The 27,090-nt window shown below is 36.9% G+C and overlaps 1 protein-coding gene across 1 annotated transcript; it reads left to right on the top strand.

Moving 5' to 3' along the window:
- Positions 1–15: 15 nt before the first annotated feature.
- MARCHF5 (membrane associated ring-CH-type finger 5) lies at positions 16–27,090 on the top strand. Its single transcript, XM_042019024.1, has 6 exons — positions 16–384; positions 15,489–15,691; positions 19,574–19,704; positions 22,923–23,106; positions 23,533–23,699; positions 24,873–27,090. The coding sequence occupies exons 1-6, from the start codon at positions 341–343 to the stop codon at positions 24,987–24,989; spliced, it is 846 nt and encodes a 281-aa protein (XP_041874958.1). The 5' UTR covers positions 16–340; the 3' UTR covers positions 24,990–27,090.

Raw genomic sequence — 27,090 nt, 5'->3', positions numbered from 1 at the left:
GGACAGGACTACAGCTCCCGGCGCTCCCAGCGCTCCGGGCACGGGCTCGCGCTCCGCCCTTGGCGCAGGCGCGCTGCGAGGTCGGGCGGCGGTGACGGGCGGCGCGGCTGCGCTCAGCGCTCGCTGCCTCTCCCCGCGGCGGCCCGGGAGCTCCGTCCTGCCCCGGCCACCGGCCGGCCCCGTGCCGCGTCCCGCCTGCCCAAGGAGGGGCCGCCCCGGCCGTCCCGCGGTAGGGCGGATTTGCCGCCTTCCCGTTCGCTCCCCTTTCTCCGCCGCCGCACGCGTGACGCCTTTGTCAGGCTCCGGGCCCTCGGCTGGGCCCGCTCCTCCGCCCGGGGCCATGGCCGAGCAGACGGGCTTGGCGCTGCCACAGACCATGGACAGGTACGGGGAGGGAACGTTCGGGCTGGGCCTGTGAGCCTCCCGCGGCGGGTTTGGGGTCGGTGTCGCGAGTCCGGTTTCATTTTTTGCCTTCTAAAATCCCTGGTGGTCTGGGAGAAGTTGTGTGAGCGCTGTCGTAAAGTAGCGCAAGGTACCGTGAGCAGCTGAGGGGTGTGGAGGGACCGCTCCCGTAGCCCTCGGGCAGCAGGAGGTGTGTGTGTCCCTGAGCTGGGACGGGCTCTGGGGCAGATGGGGGGGCTGCAGGAGCCTGGCCCTGTCCCGGGGTCTGGGAGAGCCTCTGGGTATGGAACGCACTGACGTGCACGTAAAGTGAGGCACCAAAAGATGACCTAAGCTTAGCCGGCCCTGTGTGTTTTGTTGCTGGTTTTATGATCGGAAGAAAGCCTAGAATCGCTTTCTGGAGCGTTCTTGAAAATTACAACCTTAGAAGTATTTTGACTTAAGTATCTTTCCTCTTATATAATTATTAACTTGTAAATTCTGTTTATTATACTTGTTTTCTCTTTATGCTTTTATTTAAATATGTAGCACTTTCACCCTGTTCCACTGAGCACTTAAGATTCCTTAACTGTCATTTTGACTCATCGAGGAAGCCCTTGCAGACTATCCCTACAAACAGTAAACCACATTGACAGCCTGTTATTGCAGGAGTTGTAATAGACTGGTATCTCAGAAGATAGGGACCCAGAGGCAATCAGGCTTCTGTTTATGAACCTGTCAAGTTTTCTTCATAAGGAAGCAAAAAGAACCCTGGTGGTTTTCTCCTTTCCAGGTTGCCTCTAAGGAAAGAGTATTTAGTGAAATACAGCCTGTCATCAGGCAGGTGATGGAAATACAAACTATATGAGACAGGGGTTGAACTTGTGCAGCCTGGAAGGTGACGATAAGAAGTTCCAGTTTGATACAGAAAGAAGATAAAAGTGATTTGGGGAGGAAAAGTTTGTGTTTTAGAAAAACTCAAAAAGTGGGAGATGACAAAGGGATGGTTTAGGTTATAAGAGTATTGCAGAATCAACTCCTCTTAAACTAAAAAAACCAAAAACAAACCAACAAAATTTCATCTTCATCCTGAATTTTGTAGTCCAGTAATATATAGTATTTTGTGTTTTGGAGTTCTAGGGACCCATAAGACTCTGAGTGGATGCCCTGCTGCCCATGGCTATTGTGTCACACTCTGAAGTCCTAGTTCACCCTGTTGGGAAATGGCTGTAAGGTGGCGTTTATAATCTTTGTTGTGACCAACTGTTAAATTAAACAGTTAATTAAAAAAAAAAAAAAAGGGAAATTAGTTACCCGGTTGCCAAATCAGTCTACTGTTCTTCAGTTGTTGCCTGTAACAGAGATGTGGGTTTTGATGTACATTTAATATTCTTGTATCCTTTCAAGTCTGTGAAATTATAATTTGTGTCTCTGGCTCTTTTCAAAGACTTTTTCTAGTATACTTGAAGTAGCTTCAAATCTAAAAAAATTGGAAAATGTCTCTGATTTCCTTAATAACAAGGACAGCAGAGAAAGAATTTGAAATACCTAAGTAGCATAAGAGGAGGTATGAAGAGAGGCTGTAGCTTCCATATAAGAATTCATTTGGCTCAGTATAGGAAACTTTAGAAACAGGAGTTTGACAAGTGGTGAATGTAGTAGTAAGAAGGAACCAAGTATTTGGGATTTTAATTTAATTCAGAGTGTAGCACAACATCAGTAGAAGGATTTTGGACTAACCAGGACCTCAAAATGCAGTTGGTGTAAATAATCTTTCTGGTTTATATTGGGTTTATGGAGCAGGGCTACATTTGAATAAACAGATTTTTATTCATCTGATGTTTCTGAAGGTTGTACATAACTGTTGTCACGTTGTTTGTAGTGGTGATCAAGATAAACCTTCAGTATTTCATCTTGAGCAACATACGCCATGGTTAAATTATCTGTGGGGATTCTGAGGAATGGAAATACTTCTTCTGTCCTGTTATCTTTTTTGCTCATGACAGATACTTGTTTTCCTCAGTGAGAAAAAAAATTAGATATGTAAAATCTTAAGAGTAATTGCTAATACATTATAGCTTAACACAAAGTGCATACTTTTAAATAAAACACAGATCTTTTAGTGAAGGATGCAGAAAACAGCTTTCCAGTGAAGATGACTTTCATTTGGATTGTAATAGTTGAAGAGCAGAAAAAGAAGGGTTTTCTTCTGTTTCTAGTACCTAGATGACCACCGAGAGTGGTGATGTGCTGTTGTATCAGCAATTTAGGTGTTGCCGTAGATCTGAATGCATACACTGCTTTGTATACAAGGGTCAGAGCTCTCAGAGCAAATTCTTTAGCTCTCTATTTGTGAGAGGGAATAGTTGGATTCTTCTCTTGACTCTTAGATTCTATACCTGTATGATTATGGGTTTTTTTCCTTCATAAAGCAAGTTGGATTTCTCCAGTGCAAGGACTGACTTGATAGCATCTCCACATTGTTGCTGAGGATTCATCTTTCTTTAATGTATTTTTGCTCCATCCTTTATTTTCCCTGCATAATTTCAGTCTAGAAGCAACCCATGGATTTATAACAAAGAAGGTAAATAGCTGTTAAGATGTAAGGAGTTAGTTACTCAAAATTTCTAGCGAAGGATTTTATACTTACCTGAAGGATTGGCTATAGCATAAGTACAAGAAGCATGACTGTGAAGTGACACTACATTGTGGAGTTGTCTCATCTGCAGCATTTAGGAGACTAATCCATATGATTGACATGATCTTTTCTAGCCTTAACATTGGAATTTCCATGCCCCTTGTAATTTTTTTCTTCTCGTTCATGTTCAAATAAAAGTTCCAGATAAGTCTTAAAATACCATCCTTTTCTGCAAGCAGAAATCTTTTCAATCTATGTTAAAAAGCTGTATTTCTGGACTAATGTGTACAGTTGGAGGCAGGGATTAGTAATCTGTCTAAATGGTGAGATTTTATTATTATTTAATTATTTTAAATCCATTTGTTCGTGATAGTTTAATGCATAAATTACAGAATTATAGTAATCTTCATTAAAACTTGAAGTTACGTGGCAATGAGTTTTTAATGTGCTGTTAATGTGAGCTATAATGCTAAAACATACTCATATTTTTAAGCTTTATTCTCTTTACTTCAGTTGAATTACATGTGGATTGCTCTTGCAATCCACATGTAATTATATCAAGGTTATATCAAGGGTTCAGAATGCTGGGGTTTTGTTTTTTGTAGCATGTCCTGTGGTAGCAATTTGTGGTATTTCATATGCTATCCAAATTAAAGACAACTGTTCCCTTCTTTCCATATATTTGCCACTTGGTCAGAACATGCTCATCATTGCTTTCTGTTACTTCAGTCTTCAAAGATGTTAGTCAAAATTTGATGGATAATCTGCTGAAGGCTTGTGCAGGTACATGCTGAAGAATCAACATAGTGGTAATTTTAGCATGGTTTAAGTTTTGAATTAGCATTCTTCATTTTCTGACTGGATGGTAGTTGCTCAGTTATAGTCAATATCCTTGATAAAAACTAGAGCAACGTGATGTGACTTTAACTCTACCCTTGCCATTCCGTATTGAAAGGAGACAAGAGAGCTGAAATTGCAGGTAGACTTTCAAAGCAATTAAACAATAAATTGTATTAAATTAAATAAATTTGCTTAAGAAATTACTAATGCTATCAAGAGAGGAGTACTGTTGCAACTAATTTTTATCTTTGCCAGATCATTGATTTATTGAAAAAAAGCTAGCAATTGTAGGTCAAAAATTGCAAAATAGTGTTGGGTTTTCTACTGCAGTTTTTTGAACTGTCATCTGATTCCATTGTAATTTTCTTTCTTTTTTTTTTTTTTTTCCCCAAGAAGAAAGAATATGCAGTGGCTTTGTACATAATCTTCAGTTTCTCTTTCCATTCCAGTCACCATTTGTGGTGGTATTTGTGTTCAGATCAGTCTTTTCCTTCCTTCTTTGAAAGTGCAGGCAGTGATTTAGTTTTATTTGCACAATTAACTGTTGATACTTTAGTAACCTAATACATGGTTTTGGATTAAGACCCTAATGCTACAACCTAGACAGTGTAATTAGTGCAGTGTGGTCCTTGATTGAAGACGTTTATTCTGAACGTCTTAAACTTGTACTGGATGTTGTGCTCTGATTTCTCTCACTGACAGAAGTTGACACACAAGTAACTCTTTGTACAAGTGGAGTTCAACCAGATAAGATATGCAGAGTAATAAGCAACATAAAACACAATAAAGGATTTATGTGTTATCTTTATTTTTCACAGAATGCCATCTCTGCAGTTACTCAGTCTATTTGTTCTACTTGTACTGATTAAGCATGTCTCTCTTGTCCTATCTGAAGTAATTATTTTCTTTCTTCACAACAGAGTTAAACTCTTTTGAGAGAGGTCTTCCTAACTTCTGATCAAAATCTTTCAGTATCTAGAAGTACCTGGCTTTCTGTTGTTCCTTGAGAGTAGGTTATTCATGCTTAGAAGGAAAGGCTGTGTAAGAGTAAAGAATGGACCGTGCTGGGTTAATATCTACCTGAACAGAAACAAGGGGTTTGTTTTTCCCTGTCCTTACCCCAACTATTTGGAAGTTGATGTTGATACAGGATGGAAAAAGCAAAATCACGCATATCTTGGAGGGTGGGTTTCAAGAAAGAAAGTTTGAAACAATAATAACTTTGTAATAGCTTGGCTTTCTCCTTACTGCTTCATGCCAGGTACATCCTTTACTATTTTGCTTCACTTTATGCTTCTATGTGGATTGACTTTTTCCTGTGTCTTATCAGTAAAGATGATTAGTGGAGACTTAATGCAGACCTGTACACTGCCTTTTGCCCGTGTGAAATATACAGGTGTCAGCATGTTATTTATAAACTATCTCAGCCTTTTGACTGTCTTCTTACGTATATTATTTTTCTATCTTTGATGTCTGCTTTGATATGCTTAGGAACAAATGTACACGTTTTAATTGCTGCTTTACAATTAACTTCTACCTGCATACAGTAGGTAATTATTCTTCCTATTTAAGTGTAGGGAAACTCCTAAGAGACAACAAAATTTTTTGTACTCAAAATCTCATGGTATCCCATGTATTATGAAGGCATTCAAATAATATTTCCATATGTTGTATTCACTATATCTGAAAAGGCTATACAAACCCCTGTTTATTGTATGGATCTCTTCCATATAAAAGTGTTCAGACTCTGTAATAGCGCTTAATGCGCTAATGGTTTCCTTTGCCATGGTGTCTTAAAGTGCTCACTGAAGTTGAAACTTCTGACAATTAATGCAAATGTGTTGAATAAATATATGTATAATAATTTACAGACAAATATCAAAAGGTTCGGGTATCAATTTCAGAACTTTTTTTTAAAGTAATGCTTAAAGTGGTAAGGAATATAACAGCTGTTTTAGGCTAATTTGGTGCTTTTGACATCTTAACCTGCTTATGGTCTTTCTGCACTGCACAGAGATTGGAAAATTCCTGGTGTGAAAATAAGTGCTTTCTGATGCACCTTTTCATCTCAGCAGCAGAATGGGCCAAGTACTAGATTTTTATAGGATGTAATATCTACCTTTATCAAAAGAGTGCATGACTTGCTCTTGCTTTTACTGGAATTTGTAGTTTACCACAAGTAGCAAATTCATTGTCAGTGCAAAAGAATAAGAGGACTCAATCTGAAGTGGTTAAAGCAAACTGCTTCTGGCTGATGTTTCTAAATGAAACTGTTGAGGTTGCATAAATTGGTCAAGGGGCTGGAGCACTTGGCTTACTAGAAAAAGCTAGAAGGAACTAAGCCTGCCTGAAGGAGGGATGGCTTAGGAGATCTGATAACCCTCTACCTACAAAGGAGGCTGTTTAGAAGACTGACTGTGGAGGTTCCTGGCAGGATGATGAGAATCAACTGTAAATTTGAACAGAGAAGTGTTCAGCATGTGAGGATGGGGATGATGCAGTTGAGCTTGGGAACAGGTTGCCCAGTGCAGATGCAGACCTCTGCCCATGGGGCTTTTCTGGGACCCAGCTCTGCTGTCTGGTCTGAATTCAGTATTGCTTCTGGCTTGGGCAGGAGGTCTGACAAGATCACCTGTGGTCCCTTCCAACCTGTAATTTTGTGATACCAGGTCTAGATGCAATCCCAGTTTACGTGGGAAAACAGCACAGTATCATTTGCACTGCATAACTTAAGCATACTATGCTGGAGGTGCCAATAGGGAGGTACAGTCCACTGACACCTTCTAGCAAATCTGCACTTGGCCTTTTTTAGCAGCGGCTCTGAATTTGTACCTAAAAGTTAAGATAACTTCCTGTCTAGTGGGACTGGGATCTTGCTTTTTTTTCTCTTAAGAATTTTTGCTCCTGTCATGTTAATGCTAATGTGAGTGCTTTTTGTCAAAAATTTCTAAAACTCAGTGGAAGTGCTTACGCTCAGGATTTTTGTGTCATTGATTCTGGAGGAAGGATTAGACATGTCCTGCCTAACACTACTGTAGGATATGAAAATTTACAATCACAATATTCACTTTCAAATGCTGCTTTAAAAAAAATGCACTGAAGTTGTATTAAATCAGGGGCTAGCTGTTCATTTGTTTCTAAGTTAAGATAAAAATTAAACTGGCCTGCTATATAATAGTTTCCCCTATAACAAGTAAATACCCGTTGATTTAAGGGCTAACCAGGGAATTTTTGTATGCGCTTATGTTTGGAAACAACTCACAGAAACAAACTTTTTGGATAAGTGTTATTAGTGCTTCTAGGTTTTCAGGTGATTGCTGATGAGAAGTATGGACTATCTAGTGTTCTCAGTTTATGTATCTCTGCCTGTTTCCCCCTATGGCCATGTAGCTCTTCTTCAATGTGTACAAATTAAAAGAAACTACTAACACAGTGGGAAGGTGGTAAATAATAGAGTCGTCATGGACAAGAGGGGCTGGCATTCAGTGGTATTTCTTTTTTAAAGCCATTTTGATGTGATTTATTATTTCTTCACAATCTTTCTAGAAAAAAGACAAGACCCTCTATCCCTCTATTTTAAATCTGCAGTGTGGTCGTTATGTACCTTCCAGATCTCTTCCCATTTGTTTATTCCAAGTACCTCCTCCTGGAATGTGAATATTTTTGTTTAGAAGTGGATATTTTTTATTGGACTAAAATGTGCCAACATAAGTTAGCTTTCTGTGAGGGATATAATTACAGAAGACCATGTGCAGGGTGCTTGTGACTGTTCTGCTGGTGAGTCATGCAGTCAGTTCCACAGCCTGTTGAGGAGAGTTACTTAATGTTATGATCAGACACCTTGCAATTTTGTTCACATTTATTCAGAGTAAAGGCATTTCCAAATTTTCAGTGTCTGCCACATTTGATAGGTGTTTTTTTGTTGTTCTTGAGGTATTAACATACCAAGAATTTATCTTGTTGGCATTTAAAGTTTTTTGGTAATTTTTAGGTCAGAAATGGTTCCAATTTTTATTATTAGGATTATATAAGACGACTGACTTAAGTAGAGCTTTTTGGTTTTTCTGTTATATTGTAAATTATCTGGTAAAAAATAGAAATTATAAACTGAGAATAACTTGAGTAACAGTGTCTGTCGTAAACTCTTGAGTTCAAAGCAATTTGCTTTCTTTGGAGTCTTCCACTTTTTGCAATTGTAGGACTACACTTCCATTTTTTTTTCTTCTCTTTTCTTTGGAAGAACACAACAGGAAGATTGCTTACCCTGTATGGTCAGTTTACCCATGAAACTCTCTAGGAATACATAAAAAAATCAAACTTATATTTCACAAATACTTTCCCTAAAAATTGAATGTAAAGCAAGGAGCCATGTTTGGTTTCTAACAGATGTCTATGCTAATGTATTTACTTTTGTAACTAAAGCTACTGTGCTTAAAGATTCATTTGTACTTCTGCATTAACTGTGTGACACTGGAAAATGGCTGCAGGAGATTGAGCTCACATGATAGAGACTCTGAATAACTTTGCATTTCTCTCATTTGCTTATCACAGCAACAGCTTAATGTCAAGTTGGTTACAGTTTTAGGCAGGTCAGACTTGGTCTATTCTGTATGTAGGTCGCTCCTGATATTTGTAGCATCTGTCATCTACTCTGTACATGCACCATAAAAACTAGTTTTGGTATTTTTCTTATGCAACTCCCCCTTTCACCCAGTGCAAAATGGCATTGTTTAATGTTGGTTAGTAGAAACTACTTATTTTTGTCTTCATTTGGAGTCTGGTCATCTTAGAGGTAATTAATAAGTAATTAAGATGTTTAAAGTCACATTCAAAGAAGTAACTTTAAATAGCCTCTAAAATGTAATTTCCTAGTTGCTTCACATCTCTGATACTTCCTCTGTGATTATTGACAGATTTGTCAAACAATGCATGAGAAAATGTTTTCCCTATATATAGTATCATGTGCTATCTGCATTATAAAAAAATCCATTAAATTTTTAAAGCATTAACGTAATGCTATTAGAATTCTTCACTGTTTGCTCTGTATGTATGTACTTGACTACGTGTCAGCTTTCTGTTCAAATCATGCTGTTCAAAGCATGTGTCAGTTTTGGAAGTAAATTATTTTTGTGTGTGTGTGTATGGGGTTCTTCGTTTAGGTTTTGTTTGGTTGGTTTTTCTGTTGCCACTTAGTCACTTTTGTTTTTCCTCCTAAGATGGTAAGAATCAGTGTTACCTCCCCCCCCCCCCCCCCAGCAGGCACTCAGTAGCTTAGGCCAAGCTGCTAATACACAATAGTAAGAGTTTAGTTAGCAAAATGTATAATGTTTAGTAATAAAGTGCTTATTGTATGAGTAATAGTTTTTCCTGATTTGTTCTTTGTACATGTCTAGAAGGGCCCTGTTCTCCCTCCCTCACTTAAGAATAAATAAAGAGAAATAAAACAAATGCTTCTAACATAAAAATTAATTGCATATTTAAAGGCTGACAGCAAGGCCACTGAGCTTTGGTGACTTCTAAGCTTTTCCTTTTGAAAAACCGAGAGTATGGTAGTACTAAAGCCTTTAAGATAACTGAATTTTGAAGACTTTGCAAAAGGAATGTGTCTGAATAACTGGTTGCAAAAGTTTAAATTATCCAGAATGAAAGCTAATTTTTTTTTCTGACAGTCTAGATTTGGCAAACTAGAGACTAAAACCTGACAAGATAGGTAGATCTGGGGAGGGATTCCTTATTCTAAGATGGCTAGAGACAGACCATAAAAACTTCCTAAGGCCCAATTTAAGCACAATAGGTGATGCTTGGCAGTCAGAGGTTTAATTTTATCCACAAGCTAGAAAGCAGCCAGCAGGATTCAGTGAACTGTCCTTTACTTGAATCTCTGCCTTTACATAGTGCAATGAACGCAAGTGTAAAATATTTCCCCTTGGTTTAAGCTATAATTGAGAATATAATAAAGCTTGAATTGAACTTTCGATAATCAGTTGATCTTTCTGGTGTACTTTCTAGTTAATTATTCTATGGGGTTTTAATGTCTTTGTTTACTGGATTTTAGTTATCCATATGCTTTTATTAAAAGCTTTCTAAAATCTAGTTTATACAATGTCATCCTGAGGTTGGAGGAAGTCAGAACCTATATGTGAATACCACTTGTGTGAGCATATGTTCACACCAACATTAGCTTGATATTCTCTACTTAAGCTGTTTCTATTGAATGCACTGCTTTTGTAGTAAAGTGTAGTTACTGTTATGTCTAGATTCTTATCAACGTCTCCTTTACACAGCATTACACCCTATCCTGAATGACTAGGCAGAGCAGAATTGGGTATAAGGTCAATTGACTTTCAGGACTGCCTTTGAGAATTTTAGACTTTGTTTCAAGGTGACAACTTGTTTTCTAGCTGAGTGATACAGGCTAGCATATGGCTGCTATGCCATGCTACCTTAAAAGCATCCGCTGAAGTCACGACGGAGCATCTAAGACTGCTATTTTTGCACTACTATCTCTGTTCTTCACTCAGTGTATTTCCCTTGTGTGTTTTTCCCCTTAGGATAGTGTAAGGGTTTTTTGAGTTTGATAGGTGGGTCTTGGATTGAAGATAAAAGTATTTTCCATTGTGTTTGATGCCCAGGAAAATACTGGGGAAAGAGTGGTGTTCCATCTGTAATCCTGCACGTGAGTTCATCTCTTCTGGCACTTAATCTCCTCTGTGAAGTATGACATAAGCTAACATTTCTCGGGTTAACGATATTCCTCTCTTTGTAGCCTTTATCAGGGGTTTGTAGGCTAGGCTTGCATTCTCTTGTGACCAGGCAGTGGCCCTCTAGCACAAGATCTTACTGCTGCTGGTTCTTCACTCTCAGGAAAAGGAAATGCTTAGTGCTAGCATTTGCAATATGGTGTTTCTCTTGCTTTTTGAGAGAACAGTTTGCTGTACCCCTACTAAAATTCCAGGCAGCTCTACAGCAGCCAAATGCTACTAGGTAACTCCATTTTTCTGACATCCTAGTCTTCGAACTTAAACATGATCGTGTAGTACTTAGAGTGTAGTTGGCAAGTTTAGTGTAAAGCTTATCACTATTCATCATCAAAGGTACTTTATCTGTCGACATAGACTATACATAAAATGTTGTTGTAGAAGCTCATGAAAAATTGCCTCTTCCAAACAGCAGACTTGTGGCTCATCCTTTAGAACAGTGCCTTTTTATGGCTAGTTATTGGAATGCTTTCAGTCATTTCTTCCAAGGTACATTTTCACGCCTCACTGACTTCGCTCTCTGTGCTATCATTGCTATCAGTTATGTTTCAGCCTTTTCACTTTCTTCTTTTTGGATGTGAAATTTAATTGCAATAAGCTGCTGAGACCCTTGGTGCTTAGCAGGACAAGGATGCTTTACTCTTACAGCAAGATATCCTGCCACTTTAAGGAAAAGAGGTGTGCTTTATGATGTGGGAGAAATGCAGAAAATTTCTTATTTTACGAAAGAACTGTAATGAGAGGGAAAATGCATTTTTAGCTCATGATTCTAGGGCATGTCATGCATGTTCAAATTTGCATTTCCCATGGTAAGAGTTAGGTCTAAAAGTCTAGTAGAACTTTGTTGTCTGAGAAGTTTTCTGGTTTTGCTGGCCATTCATATTTGTATGCCACTGAACACAAATGGGAAAATTCCAAGATGTTTCCATTCCTACTTGCAGTACTGAATATTTGAAACCAGACCATAAAACAGCTGTGCTGTCCCAGTCTAGCAGGTCATCTTCCATTAAGTGTTGTGGATACAAGGATATCTGCTGGGCTTATGGGGCTTTACAAATTTTTGAAAATCTTTTACTGTTGTGTATATATAATCAACATACTGCTTTTAAATTACTTTTTTGTATTGCTTTACACAGTCATGCCTGCTTGAAAACAAAGCTGTTTCATTATGAATTCAGCCTTCACAAATTGAGTCAGATTTGATTTAAACAACCTGAATAAGATACTGTCTTCCCTCCTGTCTAAGACTGGTTTTGGAAAAAAGTAACCTTTCGAAGGGTTATAGCTTAATAAAAAGGAGAGCAGTCCAGGAATGTCTGATACTGGAGATCTTACAGATTTGTTGGAGCTGTAGCTCCAACTGAGTACCAGAGAGTTGGTTCCTTACCGGTAAGAAACTTGTGATTTGGAGGAACCTGGTTTTAGGCAGGCCTTGGTTTCTTAGATTAGTCATGTAACATTTGGAGTATAGGATCTCTAATCTTCAATACAACTTTCTCCCCATCTGCTTTGGTCTTAACACAAGCAGTGCCCTGAAAAGAGTTTGTCTTTGCTAGAGAAAAAACCAGATGCAAAAACCGCATTATTCTCAAAGTCAGAATACAATTTTTGAGACTGGAAACCTGCATCTGCTGGGGAGCTGAATATAAAAGGCATTTGTAACCTTATATTCAGAGCTGCAATAGTGATATTGGTCTTGGGTTTTCTATGTTTTGTTTTGATTTTTTTTTTTTTTTTTTTTTTTTTAGCCAAGGAAGTGTGGAAAAATACATTAGTGTTATTGATTTGGCTATGTAGAAAGTCATCAAGAAAAAAGGTTTGAGTTTCTATCAGAAACAATGCTTTGTTCCACCCTTTCAGCCCTTTCTATTTCAGGTTATCTGAGTAGCAACCTGATTCAGTGGTAAGAATCAAGGTCATATTTTATTCAGTACAAGAAAATGGAAAACCTGGCAAGAGCCTAGATACCTGTTTTGAAATGGTTTTATTTAGTCCTTTCGGCTACAGCTGCTGTCAATGGAGAGAGATAAAGCTGATGACAGTATAGAGGGAATTTACTGTTCATTATTCATTACTTGCTAAAGGTTTAAGTCTGTAAAGGATTTTGTTATTCCTTTCATAGGTCTTTCAGGTTTTCAGGTATGACTGGCTGACAAGAAATTGGATGAAGCAATTAAAGAAAAGATGCTTTTTTTTTTTTTTTTACTTACTTTTACTAACCTTGACAGAGAACTTGAGAACACAATTTAATCTACAACCATTGTCATGGACAAATTCACTAGTTAAAATTGCACTGTAGCAAGATTATGTTCATGCTTAAATCTGTCATTATTTGAATAAACTCTAGACTTGCATTTTGTGATGATATCCTCAGACCTAACTAGCTCTGTTGTGAAGCCTTTAATTTATAAATAAAAATCTGAATTACAAATTTAGAGCAGTTGTAGACTTAAATAGGATGTGGAATGAATGAGTGAATATTTACCTGTAATGCAGGCAAAAACTGCTGAAGAGGAACAATGATCAGTAGTATTGTATGGTATAATTTGTTCTTAAAGTAAATTTGGGGATTCTTAATGTAAATAAAAATCAATAAACAGTGCAAGAACTTGTATTCTGTAAGAACTCCTTGATATTGAGTGCAATGAACCAAAATGTCACTCGTGCTTTGTAATCCTTACAAATCTTCGTTGTGGTCTCATCATTTTCATCAAGATTCGTGCTGACTTGTGGCTTGTCTGTCTTTCCTCCTCCTGCTTAGGAAGGTTAATGTGTCCTTTCATTTGGGACTGCAGTAGGTGCACATTGGGAGTATGAAGGCAAAAAGAAGGGTGGTGGTGCAGGAGTGAATAGCATGACAATTTTGATACAAACCAATGTGGGGAAGGACAGAAAGAAGCCAAGTCAAACTTTGATTTTACCTTCCCATTAAGGTGAATGGAAGAAACCACAGTTCTGATTCCATATGTCAGTCATCAACTGAAAAGTCTTCTCAAATGCTAACTGAGGCAGCTCTAGTTTTAGGCCATCACAGTTTAAATTTACATCTGTACCTACCAAAATGTGTTCTGTACTTACAACTGGACGTGTGGACATTACAGGTTCATTTTATGAATTGTTCAGAGTTGTTAAATGGCTATTTCTCCAGTCTTCCCTGGAATCTGAATCTCAAATTTACCCTTTTACAAGTATGCCAGTAATAAATTGCTACAGGTTGCCTTCTGCTCTGACACACTTGCAACTTTTTCAATATACTTCTACTACTACAGATGTTAAAAAGATTCAGTGCTTTAAAGAATGTCTTGCAAGTATTTTATAGGCACCGTTATTTCTATTAAAAAAACATGGCTATCTTCTGTAAAGAAACACTTGGAATGTACAAATAGAATACTACCCAAGATAGTGAGATCTGAAAAGCAAAGCTGTTAGACAACAATATTTTTCATTTCTTGAAGTTGGAGCCCGACAAAATTGTTTCCCATTGCAGATTCCCCCTTCTTTTTCCTTAAAGAGAAGTTAAAAACAAACAAAAACAAAGTGAGAGGAAAAAACAAACAAAAACAAAGTGATGAACCACTGTAGCATCCTGGCATAGAGTCCGCAATCATGATTCTCAGATAATAAAGTTGCTTTGTTTACTAGCCCCAGAGCATTTCTCAGTTTCTTCTTCTCTCAATTACTGTCTGCTACTGGTTACATATAAGAAACCTTCTAGTGTTTTGTCTTAATGATGTTACTCAAGTTGTTAAGAGAACAAAACTTCTTCATCGAAATAGTGATGCAAAACTTCGGTTAGGTCACAATGTCTAATTAGATTGTGTCTTGGTAGCTAAATTATAGGGATGCTGTTGCTGTGCTCCTTTATAAGGGTTTAACTATGATTGCAGTGGCTTGCATAAAATATTTTTTAAAAATGAAACCATTATATAAATATTTATAGTAAGATCCTTATTTTGATAAATTCTGTTTTATTACGTAAGCTTCCATATCTTCAGTATGCGAATTAGCAAATAGTTTCACAGTAAAAATTATTGGCTGAACATATCTGATATTTTCCTAGTTCAGATCCATATTTTGCTTTCTCTTGTAAGTTGGCCAAAAGTCTGACCTAATCATCAGACCAGATATCTGGGAGTTCCTAGGTTCTGTGCTCACTTCAGATCAGGTTGTATAGACTGTCAGTCTTGTGTTTTCTCCTTATAGAATTAATATATTTGAATTTTCAAGTCCACATAATTCTCTAAGGCAGAAATTTCCTCCTCTACTGGTACAATAGTATTCTTGAAGTACTTTGTAACTTGATTTTTATTATAGAGTCAACTTGTTTGAACTAAAGTCTTTACCTTTTCAAAGAGAGGGAATGAATTTGATATAATTGTTTAGAGTTTTTTGTGATATATTGTATCATTTGTGTTGTTTTATCATTTAAATGGATTGGATTTAGTTTCCCAAGTAGCAGACTACAGTATTGATCTTATATTTTTAAAATTAAAAAAAAACTTACCAAAATGTCTGTTGTAGAAGGAGATGATAAAACATTAAAAAACCATGGATTTTTCATATGTATTATTCAAAGGTTGGACTACAGTCTCAATGCTTTTTAATCATAAATTATCTAAAAGTTTAATTAATAATTCAGACTGTATAAAGTAGTTGTTTAGCTATCTGTAAAATTATGTTTATTATGTTGATTTTATGGCAAAACCGTGGTACAAAATACTTAACTTCTGGTGATTAAGAAGGAAGTAACAACCATCATCTCCTCTAGGTGCACATTTTCTAAAACTGCATGCTTGCACATGTGAATGTTTATTTTAAGCATGTAAAAGTAGCAGAAAATATCTTTTTTTTTTTCCTTCCTGTGATTACAGAAGCTGCTGGGTTTGTTTTGCTACCGATGAGGATGATCGGACAGCAGAGTGGGTGAGACCCTGTAGGTGCAGGGGCTCTACCAAATGGGTGCATCAGACTTGTCTGCAGCGCTGGGTGGATGAAAAGCAAAGAGGAAACAGTACTGCTAGAGTTGCTTGTCCTCAGTGCAATGCAGAATATTTAATAGTATTTCCAAAGCTAGGTAAGATATGGATCATTTAAATTGTTCTTTCTTTATTTGTTCTTGCTTTCTTGTTTTTTTCCTTTCTTGTGCTTGGAGCACCATTTCTGTTGAAAACTTGTCTATTCCCTTTTCCAGACACAAAGAAATAACTTTATATTCTGCTTGCATCCAATTTGGTGGCTTAGTTAAATACCTTCTAAAACTTTTGGATGTATTCCACTTAGGTATATAGATAAATCTTGTGATTGACCTGTAATTTTTTCCTGGCTAATGGGATTATTTTTCTTGTTGAGCAGAAGGTGACTTCTTTCAGCAATTGCCACACAGCACATAAACACATCCTTTTTTTGACTCAGCTTGCAGAGACACTTATCAGAGGAAATTCAGAGAATTTCCTAAGCAGCATGTGGTATTACTGGAAAAACATACTTTCACTTTGGTCAGGAGGTGTTTCTGAGTCAATATTGCCCTGTAATCAAGAGGCAGAATATTTATGATTGCTGGGTCCTGCTCTTGCTCTGTTTGTCAAGGTGAAAAAAAAATTGGACATGGTCTCCCAGATTAGCCAAGTACTCTTACTTCTTACTTGAGTATCCAAGTAGGATAATGCATGGTATGTTGCATGTATTTAAATTAGCAGTGCTTGCTGTTATTTCAGCCCTCATTTGCCCATGTGTTCTATGGGATATATTAAGCAAATCAAGAAAATGAAATGTTGCCATGGAAACTTAAATTTTGTTTAAAAGTAAAACTGCTTGTTGAAGAAATGGTGATGTAGCAAGTGAGTGCAGGCTTTTAGAGGATTTTTAAGAAGATTTTTTAAGTATCTAATTTCTGTAATTAAAGAGCTGAAAATAACTTACTTCCAGTTCTTTGGGACAGGACCCCTTTCTTATTAGTTTAAGGGCTTACAAAATTAAGGTGTCAAGGGAATTTTGAGTGGTGATATTTATTTCCATGATAGAACAGTGAGTAATGGGAAAGAAAATATAAACAATACTGTATTGTTGATATTAAAAAAGACATAAACCGGTATGAAACTTACTGCAAGTTATTCATATAACAACCACAATTTGGCTTTGCCAAATAAGGTAAATCTCCATCATAAAGAAGGCATCAAATGATAACATTTAGCATTGGCTTTGGGAAGAAAGCTGGGTTTCTGTCTGGGCCTAGAATGCACCACAAAACTTGACACTGTTTAAAATTCTTATTTGTGTCTTGACTGATGAAATTGTAATGTGAGCTGCATTTGCATTTTTTTTTGACAATGGGCAAAAGGGGAAGCAACTGTAATTTGAATAGGATACATTAACATAGCAAGCATTTTAATTTGTTCCTGTAGTTTGAAAGCTTAGATTACAACTTTCCTGGATTCTGAAGCTGGCCTAAAATTCTTGCATGAGGTTGTTCAGCTCTTACATGCAGATGTGTGAGACTGCCTTCATGTATTTTGATATATTTTCCCTCACAATACCATCTTTTTCCATTTTTAAAGATAAGAGCATAAAAATTCAGACTTGTGTAAGAGTACACAAGACATCGGTAGTAGAGCAGGGAAATGAATCCGGGTCCATGGAACATCAATCATGACCTTGAAGTGCCTTAAACAGTCTTGCCCTTTTGTAGCTCTGTCTAGTAACCCAAAGCTGTTACAGCACAATTCAACTACAAGTCAATCAAGGTCACACTAGGCAGAGTTAGGACAGTAAGAATTTTCCAAGAGGCCTTGCTAGTGGCCCTGTTTCTTCTGCAGCAGGTGTCTTTTGAAGACAGTACTAGTTGTACCCTTCAAGAATCTAAAATTACTTGAGCAGGGAAGAAGTAACGAGTAAAGCTTCCCTGAGGCATCACAGTACAGAAGCTTATTTACATTAAGACTTCCCTAATGTACTGCTGGAAACCTTTTTCTAAAAATTCTGTGAAAGGACACCCCCAACTCAAATTCTAATTTATAATTATAGTTTAGAAGTGATATCAACTTGAGGAGACATAAGTGAATATCTTTATAAGTAACAGTTGGTGTCTTTCTATGTGTTTACTAGTTCAAAAACAACCTCTCATGATATATCTCATTTATATATCGTAATTCCATTTCAGATTTGATAGTGCCTATCAGTTTTGGTGATTGGTGGTAATTATGTTCCTGTGAACTGTATTCTGCTCTTCTGAGAACTTTCACTAAATAGAAAAACATTATTACCACTTTGAAAGTAACCAAAGTATCTCTTAGATAATTATTTCAGTTTAATAAACAGAAAACAGTTTGGCAGAGAAAAACTCTTCAAAGCATGATATATTTTTCAAAATGAAAAATATTTTTGTTTCATATTTCCTTATTTAATTTGGGTATCAGTGATATTTTTTTCCTGTTTCTTCCTCAATACCATCTTAAAAAACAAACCAGTTTTGTCCTCCTTTCTCACTTCCTTCCTAAGGGCTAATTAAAAGATTGTTTTAATAATTTTTTTCTAGTATTGTCTCAAGATTTTACACCCGATTCTTTAGCCAGGCTTCTCTTAATCATTAGTATCAGTAGGTGCAATTTGTTAGTACTTGTAGTGTTACAAGGCAACCTTCAGTGTCATTTGAGTCTCCTGTCTTCAAACCTAAGTTTTCAAAATGGTACAACCAAACAACTTTTTCAGTGACTCTGGGAAACAGTCAAGATGTGTAAACTACTGTGCATTTAGTACTTGTTATGACCTTGTTGCTACTTCCAGCATATTGATAGACATCTCAGCACCTTCTTAAGTGTGTTCTGGAAAGTCAAACACACAGGAGTTGAACTGGATGTTTCTGTTGCTTTTTTTCACTGGCTGACTTGAGCTGAGTAGAACTGGGTTTTTTGAAATCATTCACAATAGAGCTGTTGTCTAGAAAAAGAAGAAGTAACTAAGTCATGAAACAGGAGTCACAATTTTGTCACTGTGGGTAAACTTTGATAGACATGGAGAATTAGTTACTGGAGGAATGCCTGTAGGCTGGTTTTGAGAATTGTCACTGATTTTGGTAGGAAAAAGTAGGAGGGAGCTAACAGGAGCTGTTCATGCATATGAGCTGTGGGAGGACAGTCTGTATGTAGAATTTGTTGACAAATACAAAAGTAATGCGGATTATGGTGATGATGTTTTTCAGTTCCATATATACATTTCAGTGTTCTGGCTTTTGTTTCACTCGTGCTCTTGCAGTCCCTCAAAGAAAAGATGCAGGCATTGCCCTTGTTTACCTCACCAAAGGTAGTCAGGGTATTTATTGTCTTGCCCTGTGTAGGTCTGGAAAGTGCCGTTGTGCATAGATAGAACAATCAAACTATTCATGTGTTGTTTTCAAAGGCACTGAATAACCTGAATAGGAGTATTTTTTCCTCCAGTGTTTTGAGAGGTGATCCTCTAAACATACTGAATGCAGCCTCTTCCAGTGGAAGGAGTCTTGTATTAACTGTGCTACTTTTTACTGCATAGCAGGATAGTTTAGTGACAGAATTTTGAGGTGAAGCTCTCAAAGATAAGGACGTGAAGTACATTACAACAAATGGGTATTTTTTCCTTTAGAAAACTGAAATATCTAACAAATAAAAAAGCCACTAAGCCTGAAGTGGTTACTACAAAACAATTCTTATTCAACACAAAGGAAGCTAATCGGTGGGTAAATTAGTGCTTTAAGCAGTATATCAATCTCTTGGAAAGATTATGTGGTAAATGAAATGGTAGGTAGAAAGAAGTTTAGCTTAATAGCTTTTTAATTATATATTCTCACTTAAACAGCACGTGTGGTATGTCAGACTTGTATTTTGCCTCGTTTGTTCTTTCTTCTTGGTGATGCTGACCTTTCTACAGTATGCTTTTATGTTGTATCTATATATATCTATCTTGAAACCTTACTTTTCCTTTATCACAGGTCCAGTTGTTTACGTTTTGGATCTTGCAGATCGCCTGATCTCAAAGGCATGTCCCTTTGCTGCAGCTGGGATAATGGTGGGCTCTATATACTGGACAGCCGTTACGTACGGAGCTGTGACGGTCATGCAGGTACACACGTATTCTCTCTTCTTGCCGTCTTTGAAAGCAAAAGTCAATTCCGACTCCTCTTTCCTTGGCTTAAAAAATGCTTAGCTGCTTTCAGTGTAGTTAACAAGTGAATTCAAGGTGGTTTTTCACTTCTAACTGGTCATAGTTTATAAACGCAAGTATGCGTATGAACTAGGCGTGGTTCAGTCTGCAACTAACAAAATGCACTACTGCTCGAGCTGGCTGCCCTTTGTATGGCAGACTGGTGAACCCAATTCTGTTCTCATAGAAAAGATACCAGCTAGGTACCACCTAGCTAGCAGTAATGAGTAATTATTCAGAAAGGACATGAGATTTAATCTTCTCTCTTAGCTGGAGAAAAACTTTGCTAGTAATGTTCAAAGGGCTAAAATTGGAACACAGTAGATTATTTTTTGGATAATGTGGTTTTTTTTTTTTTAATTGTATAAAGGAAAATACATGCTCTGAATGATGCAATTCATTCATAAACAAGAAATGCAAAACACTGCAAATTAATAGTGTTTTAATTACTTCAGCCTGTATGATTAGTTGAAAGGGGAAAAATACTTTTCCTGCTTCTGTTCTTGTGAACTTGCTATTTAAATAGAAAAGTAATGTTGACAGGTGGTAGACTATTAACTATGGAAAGACTTCATGGCCATTCTAGTTCAACCACAAGACCAGATTTTTCAGATTGTACAATCAGAAGCACCTTCATTACCATTTTAGTTGTTGATTTCTACATCAAGTCCATAACACGTGTTTTGCCTGAAAGCATAAAAGTATTTCTGATGCTAATTCAGCTGTAGATAGAATTAACAAATCTGTATGTTAATAAATACTCCTCTACGCAGTTCTGATTTTAAATATACAACCTGGTCCTTCTCCATGTAAGTCATTTGGCACTAGTTCTTGCATTGTGTGGTACTGCCCTGCAGTTCTGCAGGTCACTCCCTCTCAAGATCATGTGCTGTTTTGGTTCTGAAAGTAGAAATGGAGCCCAAGTGAATGGTTGCAGTCTCCCTGTACCAGTGTGGCCAAGGGTCAAGCAGCTGGATAAGGGATGTGTAATGGCTTTCAATACCACCTCCATTCCAGTGGATGAGTCTGTGTATTACAGAGTGGTGCACTTAAATATTTTCTCATTGGATACTTTGTTCTTGTGGCTCCAACAGGAACATTGCAACCATCTGTAATACTACAACCAGATTTTGGAAGTGCACCAGTCCTTTTCTCCTTGCTCACTGCTACACTGAGCCCTTTTCTGTAGGAAATTGTGACCTTTTTAGCTGGCCTAGAACTCCATAGCCAAATGGAAAGATAAATGCTTCTTTCTGAAGTTGTTTTGCTTTTGAAATGAGGATCTGTCTAAACATTAGTTTAGGCAGCTGGTCAAATCCCAGGTATGAAAAATTAGCTATTTTCATTATTTAATGTTTTGATTGTATGGATGGCATGCTGGGCAAGACAGTAATTTATTTTTGCTTATAAAGGAGGAGATTTAGCAGGTAGTAGAGGGAAACTGTTCCACCCCTTTTGCCACCACAGCATTGCTAGGTTTAATACAACTTGTTTCCTGATGCATTTCAGACTCCTTTTCTTAGTTGAAGGGCCAGAGAGAAGCACAAAAGCTATTTTTAAAGCTATTTTAAACTTCAGGTGCAGAAAAATAAGTACAGGATTGACATTGTGGTAGCTAAGTCTGTAACAAGTCAGATGGGGTTACTGAAAGCAGAGAAATAGAGTAATCTAAAGCAGAAAGAGACAAGATACTGAGGCTTTTTTTGACGGGCAATGACTATAAGGAGAAAAAGGATAGTGTCAGACTTCGCAGCTTGGGTAAAAGATACTGAAGAAGCTGGAAGACAAATGTTGAATGTTTTTTCAGGAATAATCTTTTGGCAGCAACAGTACTGGTTATGCCTATTTTTAGAGGCTGTGGTATATAACATAACTTCCTGTTCTAGAGGCATAACATGGAATAGTTTTCAAAGCAAGGCAAAAGTGTACACTTTGAAGGTACTGTGGTACATTACCGTAGCTTCTTCTCCGTGTCCTGCCTATTCCAGAAGTACTGGGTTTGTTGTTTTCTTTTTTTAAAATTTTGTTATTGTTTCATGTTCTTACCTCCTAATTCTAATTTTTGTGCAATTGAAGACTTGGTAAGTTATTGCATTTGTGGGGAAAACGAGAAGTCAATGAAAACACATGAGAAAATCCAGTGCTTTACAAACGTAATTATTATTTTAGTGTTTTTAGTCTTCCCAGATTCTTATGGAAAAAGTCATGAAAGAGCCTGTTCTTCCTGGAAGCAGTTCAAGGATTTTGTTAGCATTTATACTGCTTAAATTGAGACAGCTCTAGAGGCTATCTACCACTCTGATGTCTTTTTTTATCCTCAGTCCTATTAGATTTATTTAAAATTAAAACAGTGTACTTTTTAGAAGACATAAGGCACCGTTCTGTTAGTTTTAATATGTGCATTTTATAAATGGAAAATTCTGATTAATTTTTTTATATGCCAGTAGGAAAGTGTAGACACAGCAGTAATAATGATCCTTTAAAATCCTTGAACTAACCACATTTGAAAATAAGGTACATGTGAAGATATGCTGCTATTTCCACTACAGTTGAAAATAATGTACATCTTCCTGCATTGTCCAGAGAAACAACAGTTAAATACTGTGATCTCTGTTATATACATGAAATTTTGATTAAAACATCCTGAGATACTTACTATCTACTTACGTAGATACGTACTATCTACTACTACTTACCTACTTACTATTTATCCTTTGAACTGTAGTATCTGATCAATTTCTGAGTGTAGAATTAATCATTGTAAAACTGTAAATTCTTAAAAGCATTTTGGAAAGCATGCCATATTATTAGTGTTTCAGATGTTTAGGCTTTTACTTACACAGAAACACATGGAACGTCTCTTGAGATGGTAGGGAATTGTGTTACAGCTCTCTGCAAGATTAATGATTTGCAAAGTAGGGCTAGTAGCTCACCTGCATATTTATGCTCCATAAGCAACCAAGGATACAAAGAGAAAACAGTAAATTAAATAAAACACTATTCTTTTTTTCTTTAACTTGAAATGTGTGGGCAGCTTCAAACAAACTCAACTTTTTAGGTTACATTTTTGTTCATTTGTACATCGTTACATTGTTGTGGCCTTTGTTATGTTTGTCAACTATATGCATATTTTCCAGGTTGTGGGTCACAAAGAAGGTCTTGATGTGATGGAGAGAGCTGATCCTTTATTCCTATTGATTGGCCTTCCCACTATCCCAGTCATGTTAATATTGGGCAAGATGATCCGTTGGGAGGACTATGTGCTCAGGCTGTGGCGCAAATACTCTAATAAGCTACAAATTTTGAACAGCATATTTCCAGGTAATGGGATTAAATTTAAAAGGAAATGCCAAGATTGAATTTCTGCCTCTAGGAGATGGGGATAGGCAAGTAGTTTTTGCCATTTTTAAGTAGAGGTGATTAACGCCATCCCTCTATTTCATGTTCATTCTGTTTAGATTGTGTTTCTGTGGTATGTCCTGAGAAAGGTGAGGCAGGACTAGCAGGAACATGGTTTCAGTTCAGGCTTTAGTAACAAAACAAACTACTAAAATTCATGGGTCTTACTTGAAAGTAGAAATTACTGCAGTCATTTAATGGAAATAGAATATTCACTGAGGGATAGTTCTCAAAAAGTGGTTGGGCTGTAGATTTGTAGTGGAGTGGGGAGTGGGCAGTAATGTACTTTGTGTTCTTTTTGAGGCAGTGGCTATGTAATCTTTTCTTCCCCCATTCTTATCCCTTTAGGCATTGGATGTCCTGTTCCTCGTATCCCGGCAGAGGCCAACCCTTTGGCAGATCACGTCTCTGCCACACGTATTCTGTGTGGAGCTCTAGTTTTCCCTACTATTGCCACAATAGTTGGCAAGCTTATGTTCAGCAGTGTTAACTCAAATCTACAAAGGACAATCTTGGTAAGTTTCAGTACTATTTGTTTCATAAATTATAATAGTACAGGAATATGAAATGTTGTGAGGGAGCGAGGCAAAGGAAAAAGGAACATAAATTGATTCAGAATTTTGAGAGCGACATTTGATTAAAGGAAGGGATTTTTTAAGGTTGTCTGTCTTAGCAGTGGACAAACATTATGTGTGTGAAAGACTGTCTTTATGACTGAAACTAATCTCAGTTCATGACAAGGCTGAAACTTGCATCTGCCTACTGTAGTAGGCAGGCCTTAGCAGTAATTAGGGCTGACAATGAAGATGAGGAGCCAGCATCTTCTAAGAACAATTTCTGTAAGGGAAGACTGGGGTTTATATTATAAACCTTTCCATATTAGCTTTTGTTTACTGATTTTGAGAGAAACCCTTCGTTTCTTATTTTAATAAGGAGAGGAAAATTAACTCTCCATAGAATTCAAATGGAGGGGGAATGACAATCTCTTCCTTTATGAATAACCTCTCTGGTTGCAGCCTCTCAAGGGGAAGCACACTGAGTTTGATAATATGGTATCCCTGGTCATCTGACTGTCACTTCAGCTCCTGTTTTCAGTTTCTGCATGTTTATACACCCCTCTTTTCTATATGGAACAAACAGTGATATTGCAAATGTTTATGCAGACTAAAAGCTTCTTGGTGTCTCATTTTGAAGACTTGAGAGAAACATATTGTAAAGCTTTCTAGAGGGGAAAAAAGTTTGTTTTACAAAAATAGCTTTTATTTTACTCCACTTTTGGCAAGTGCCGTTTTTCACATCTAGTTATAGAATGGTTATCAGTGTTATTCCTTGTGCCGTGTGTAGTATATATTCAGAGAAGGGAGGAAAGCAGATACACATCTGCCTTTTCTTTGTTCTTGAAATAAGATTTTGATTTTTTTATATTTAGGATATTGGTGAGACTTTCAAGGAAATTAAAGCTTTTATAGATTCAGTACATAATCCCTTTAAGTAACATTAACCTCTGTAATGGTGCACTGTGACAGAAAACTTTGAGATACTTATTTGGAATTGTACTAATTAGTTAATCTTTGGAAGAAAATACCACATGTTCAGAAAAAAATCTTCTTTGACTGGAAATTTTTAAGAACATTTGCAATGATATGACACTGAACTGTGCAGGTTTTCAAAATATCTTTTTATTTCAGGGTGGAATCGCTTTTGTTGCTATAAAAGGAGCTTTTAAGGTTTACTTCAAGCAGCAGCAATATTTGCGCCAAGCTCACCGCAAAATTTTAAATTATCCTGAGCAAGAAGGAGCGTAAGGCTGTAACCTCCAGATGTCACAGAGTCTCACCTAACAGGTTTCCATGTTGTATTGGTTCCATTGTTATTGCACAGTAGTGGAAAATTGTGATAAGTTGCTGCTCCTCTCTTTTTTTTTTTTTTCTTTAAATACAATAAAGCACTGTCTTGTGGCAGGGTAAATCCTTTCAGCAACCACTGAACCTAAGAATGTGATTTGGCTTTCATTATTTTTTGGGTATTTCTGTTGGGCAATAAGCTTTTGAATTATTTTCTTTGAGCCAATATACTGAATGGAAAAAAGAGAATCAACTACAGAACATTTTAAATGTAGGCTATATCCAAATGCCTTTTCTATAGGTGTTTTCATACCCACACTGTCATTCAGTTTAGCATTTCACACAATGCAGGGAGATTGGTTTAGATAGAGAATGTGAGTCGTTACCAAGGAGAAGTAATTTTCCTTGGGTTTTGCTGGTATCAAGCAGGGAGTGTGAAATACCCAAATGACAGAGAAAGCAGAAGATAGATCACTCTCTACAGGACTTGTATGTCAGCTTTAACCACCTAAGTATTAGGTGTTAAAATTAGCATGGCTTTCAGGTGACTGTTTTATTACTGGTAATTTTCAGTGTCCTGTTCTATCTTCTGCAGTGCCTAGTGTCATTTTCTCATGGCTTTACTGGTTTGTAACTGGTGCTGGATAGCATTTTTTTTCCTCCAAATAACTACAAGGGGGAAGCAAATTTCAGTTGCTTATTCTGTAGTTAAGTATTAGAGCACTTGTTAAGTTTCCATATTCCTTTATATGGTGTAAATACCCATACAAAAAATGTGAGAAAACAGCATTGAACACTAAAGCTACATTTGAACTGACAGAGCAGGGCATCCCCCTAAGCATCCAGACCTGAGTGTGTAACTCAGCTCTAGGACTAGGCTCTCCTGCCCTAGTGGAAGGGCTGGTTGCAAGGGGCTGACACTACACTCTGGCTACCTGAGCTGAGCATCCTGCCAGTAGGGTAGGTGCTCTTAAGGTAACTTGACTCCATTTTGTAAAGGACTAAAGGATAAATCTTAAATGTGTAATTAAGTTTATTTATACAGTAGGCTTTACTGTTCCAATATGTCTAGAGTAGTCAGCTGAGGGAGACGTTAGCACTTCCATTATTTGATGTATTTATAAACCTGATTTCAAGAGAAATTGATTGTTTTGTGAAGTTAAATTCTGACAAACATAATATGGCCATTGCATATTCATACCAGACCTAATCCAGATTTCGTATTTGAAGTTCTTTCTTAACAACAATTTCTTTGTTTTTCTCAGTTTTTTCTTTTCCTTGTTCATATTAGGATGTCAAATGCATGGAGAATGGCTTAAAATTTTTTTCTAGTGGAATTATTCGTAAGTAAATATTTCTTTTCACCAGACATGAAGTAAATGCAGAAAGGACTTCCTCTTTGACTGCAATAATGTATGTTAAGAGAAATTCAAAATAAGGTACCTTTTCTATAGTGTGTTTATCTCAATTACCAAGATGTAATATTTTAAAACTGTACAAAAGTGTATATAAAGGCCAGTTAATATTAAAAACCTATACAGGTGTTAAGAATTATACATTCAATCAATATCAAATACTTTTGAGGCTCTTGCTGTAATGGAAGAATTACTATAACCTTGTAAGTCTGCTGATTATATTTGTCTTAGTGGGCTCACTTTTATATACATCTTAAACTGAGTAGCAGCCTCTGAAAGTTGCTACAGTCTGTAAGATAGTCTTGAAACAATATAATATGTATTTCTTACAGAATGCCTCGTTTCAAGAAAACAGCTTTTCAGTGGTCTTCACTGTATATATTTCCAAGCAATTTATTACTGTTTTTTAAAGTCTCATGGAGAGAATTTAATGATGCAAATTAGTGGGTTTGAAACTTGCTTCATGGGAAAGTTCATTGTCTCCTCTGGAAGTTAAAGCTATTGTAAAAATAAAATTATAAAATACTGTATGGACTGTAAGATGATTTCACATGAGTGGTTAAAGGTCATTACTCTGTAAATCTTGTTTTTAAGTATTGAAAATTATAGTTATGTTGAATTAGGTTGAATAAATATTTTTTACACTC

This window comes from Corvus kubaryi, unplaced genomic scaffold (assembly GCF_017639235.1).
Source record: "Corvus kubaryi isolate FWS band 111438036 unplaced genomic scaffold, C.kubaryi_AGA036_p1.0 138, whole genome shotgun sequence".
NCBI classification, from domain to species: Eukaryota; Metazoa; Chordata; class Aves; order Passeriformes; family Corvidae; genus Corvus; species Corvus kubaryi.
Note: the sequence above shows the minus strand (reverse complement) of the source record. Positions and strands in the feature narration are given on the sequence as shown.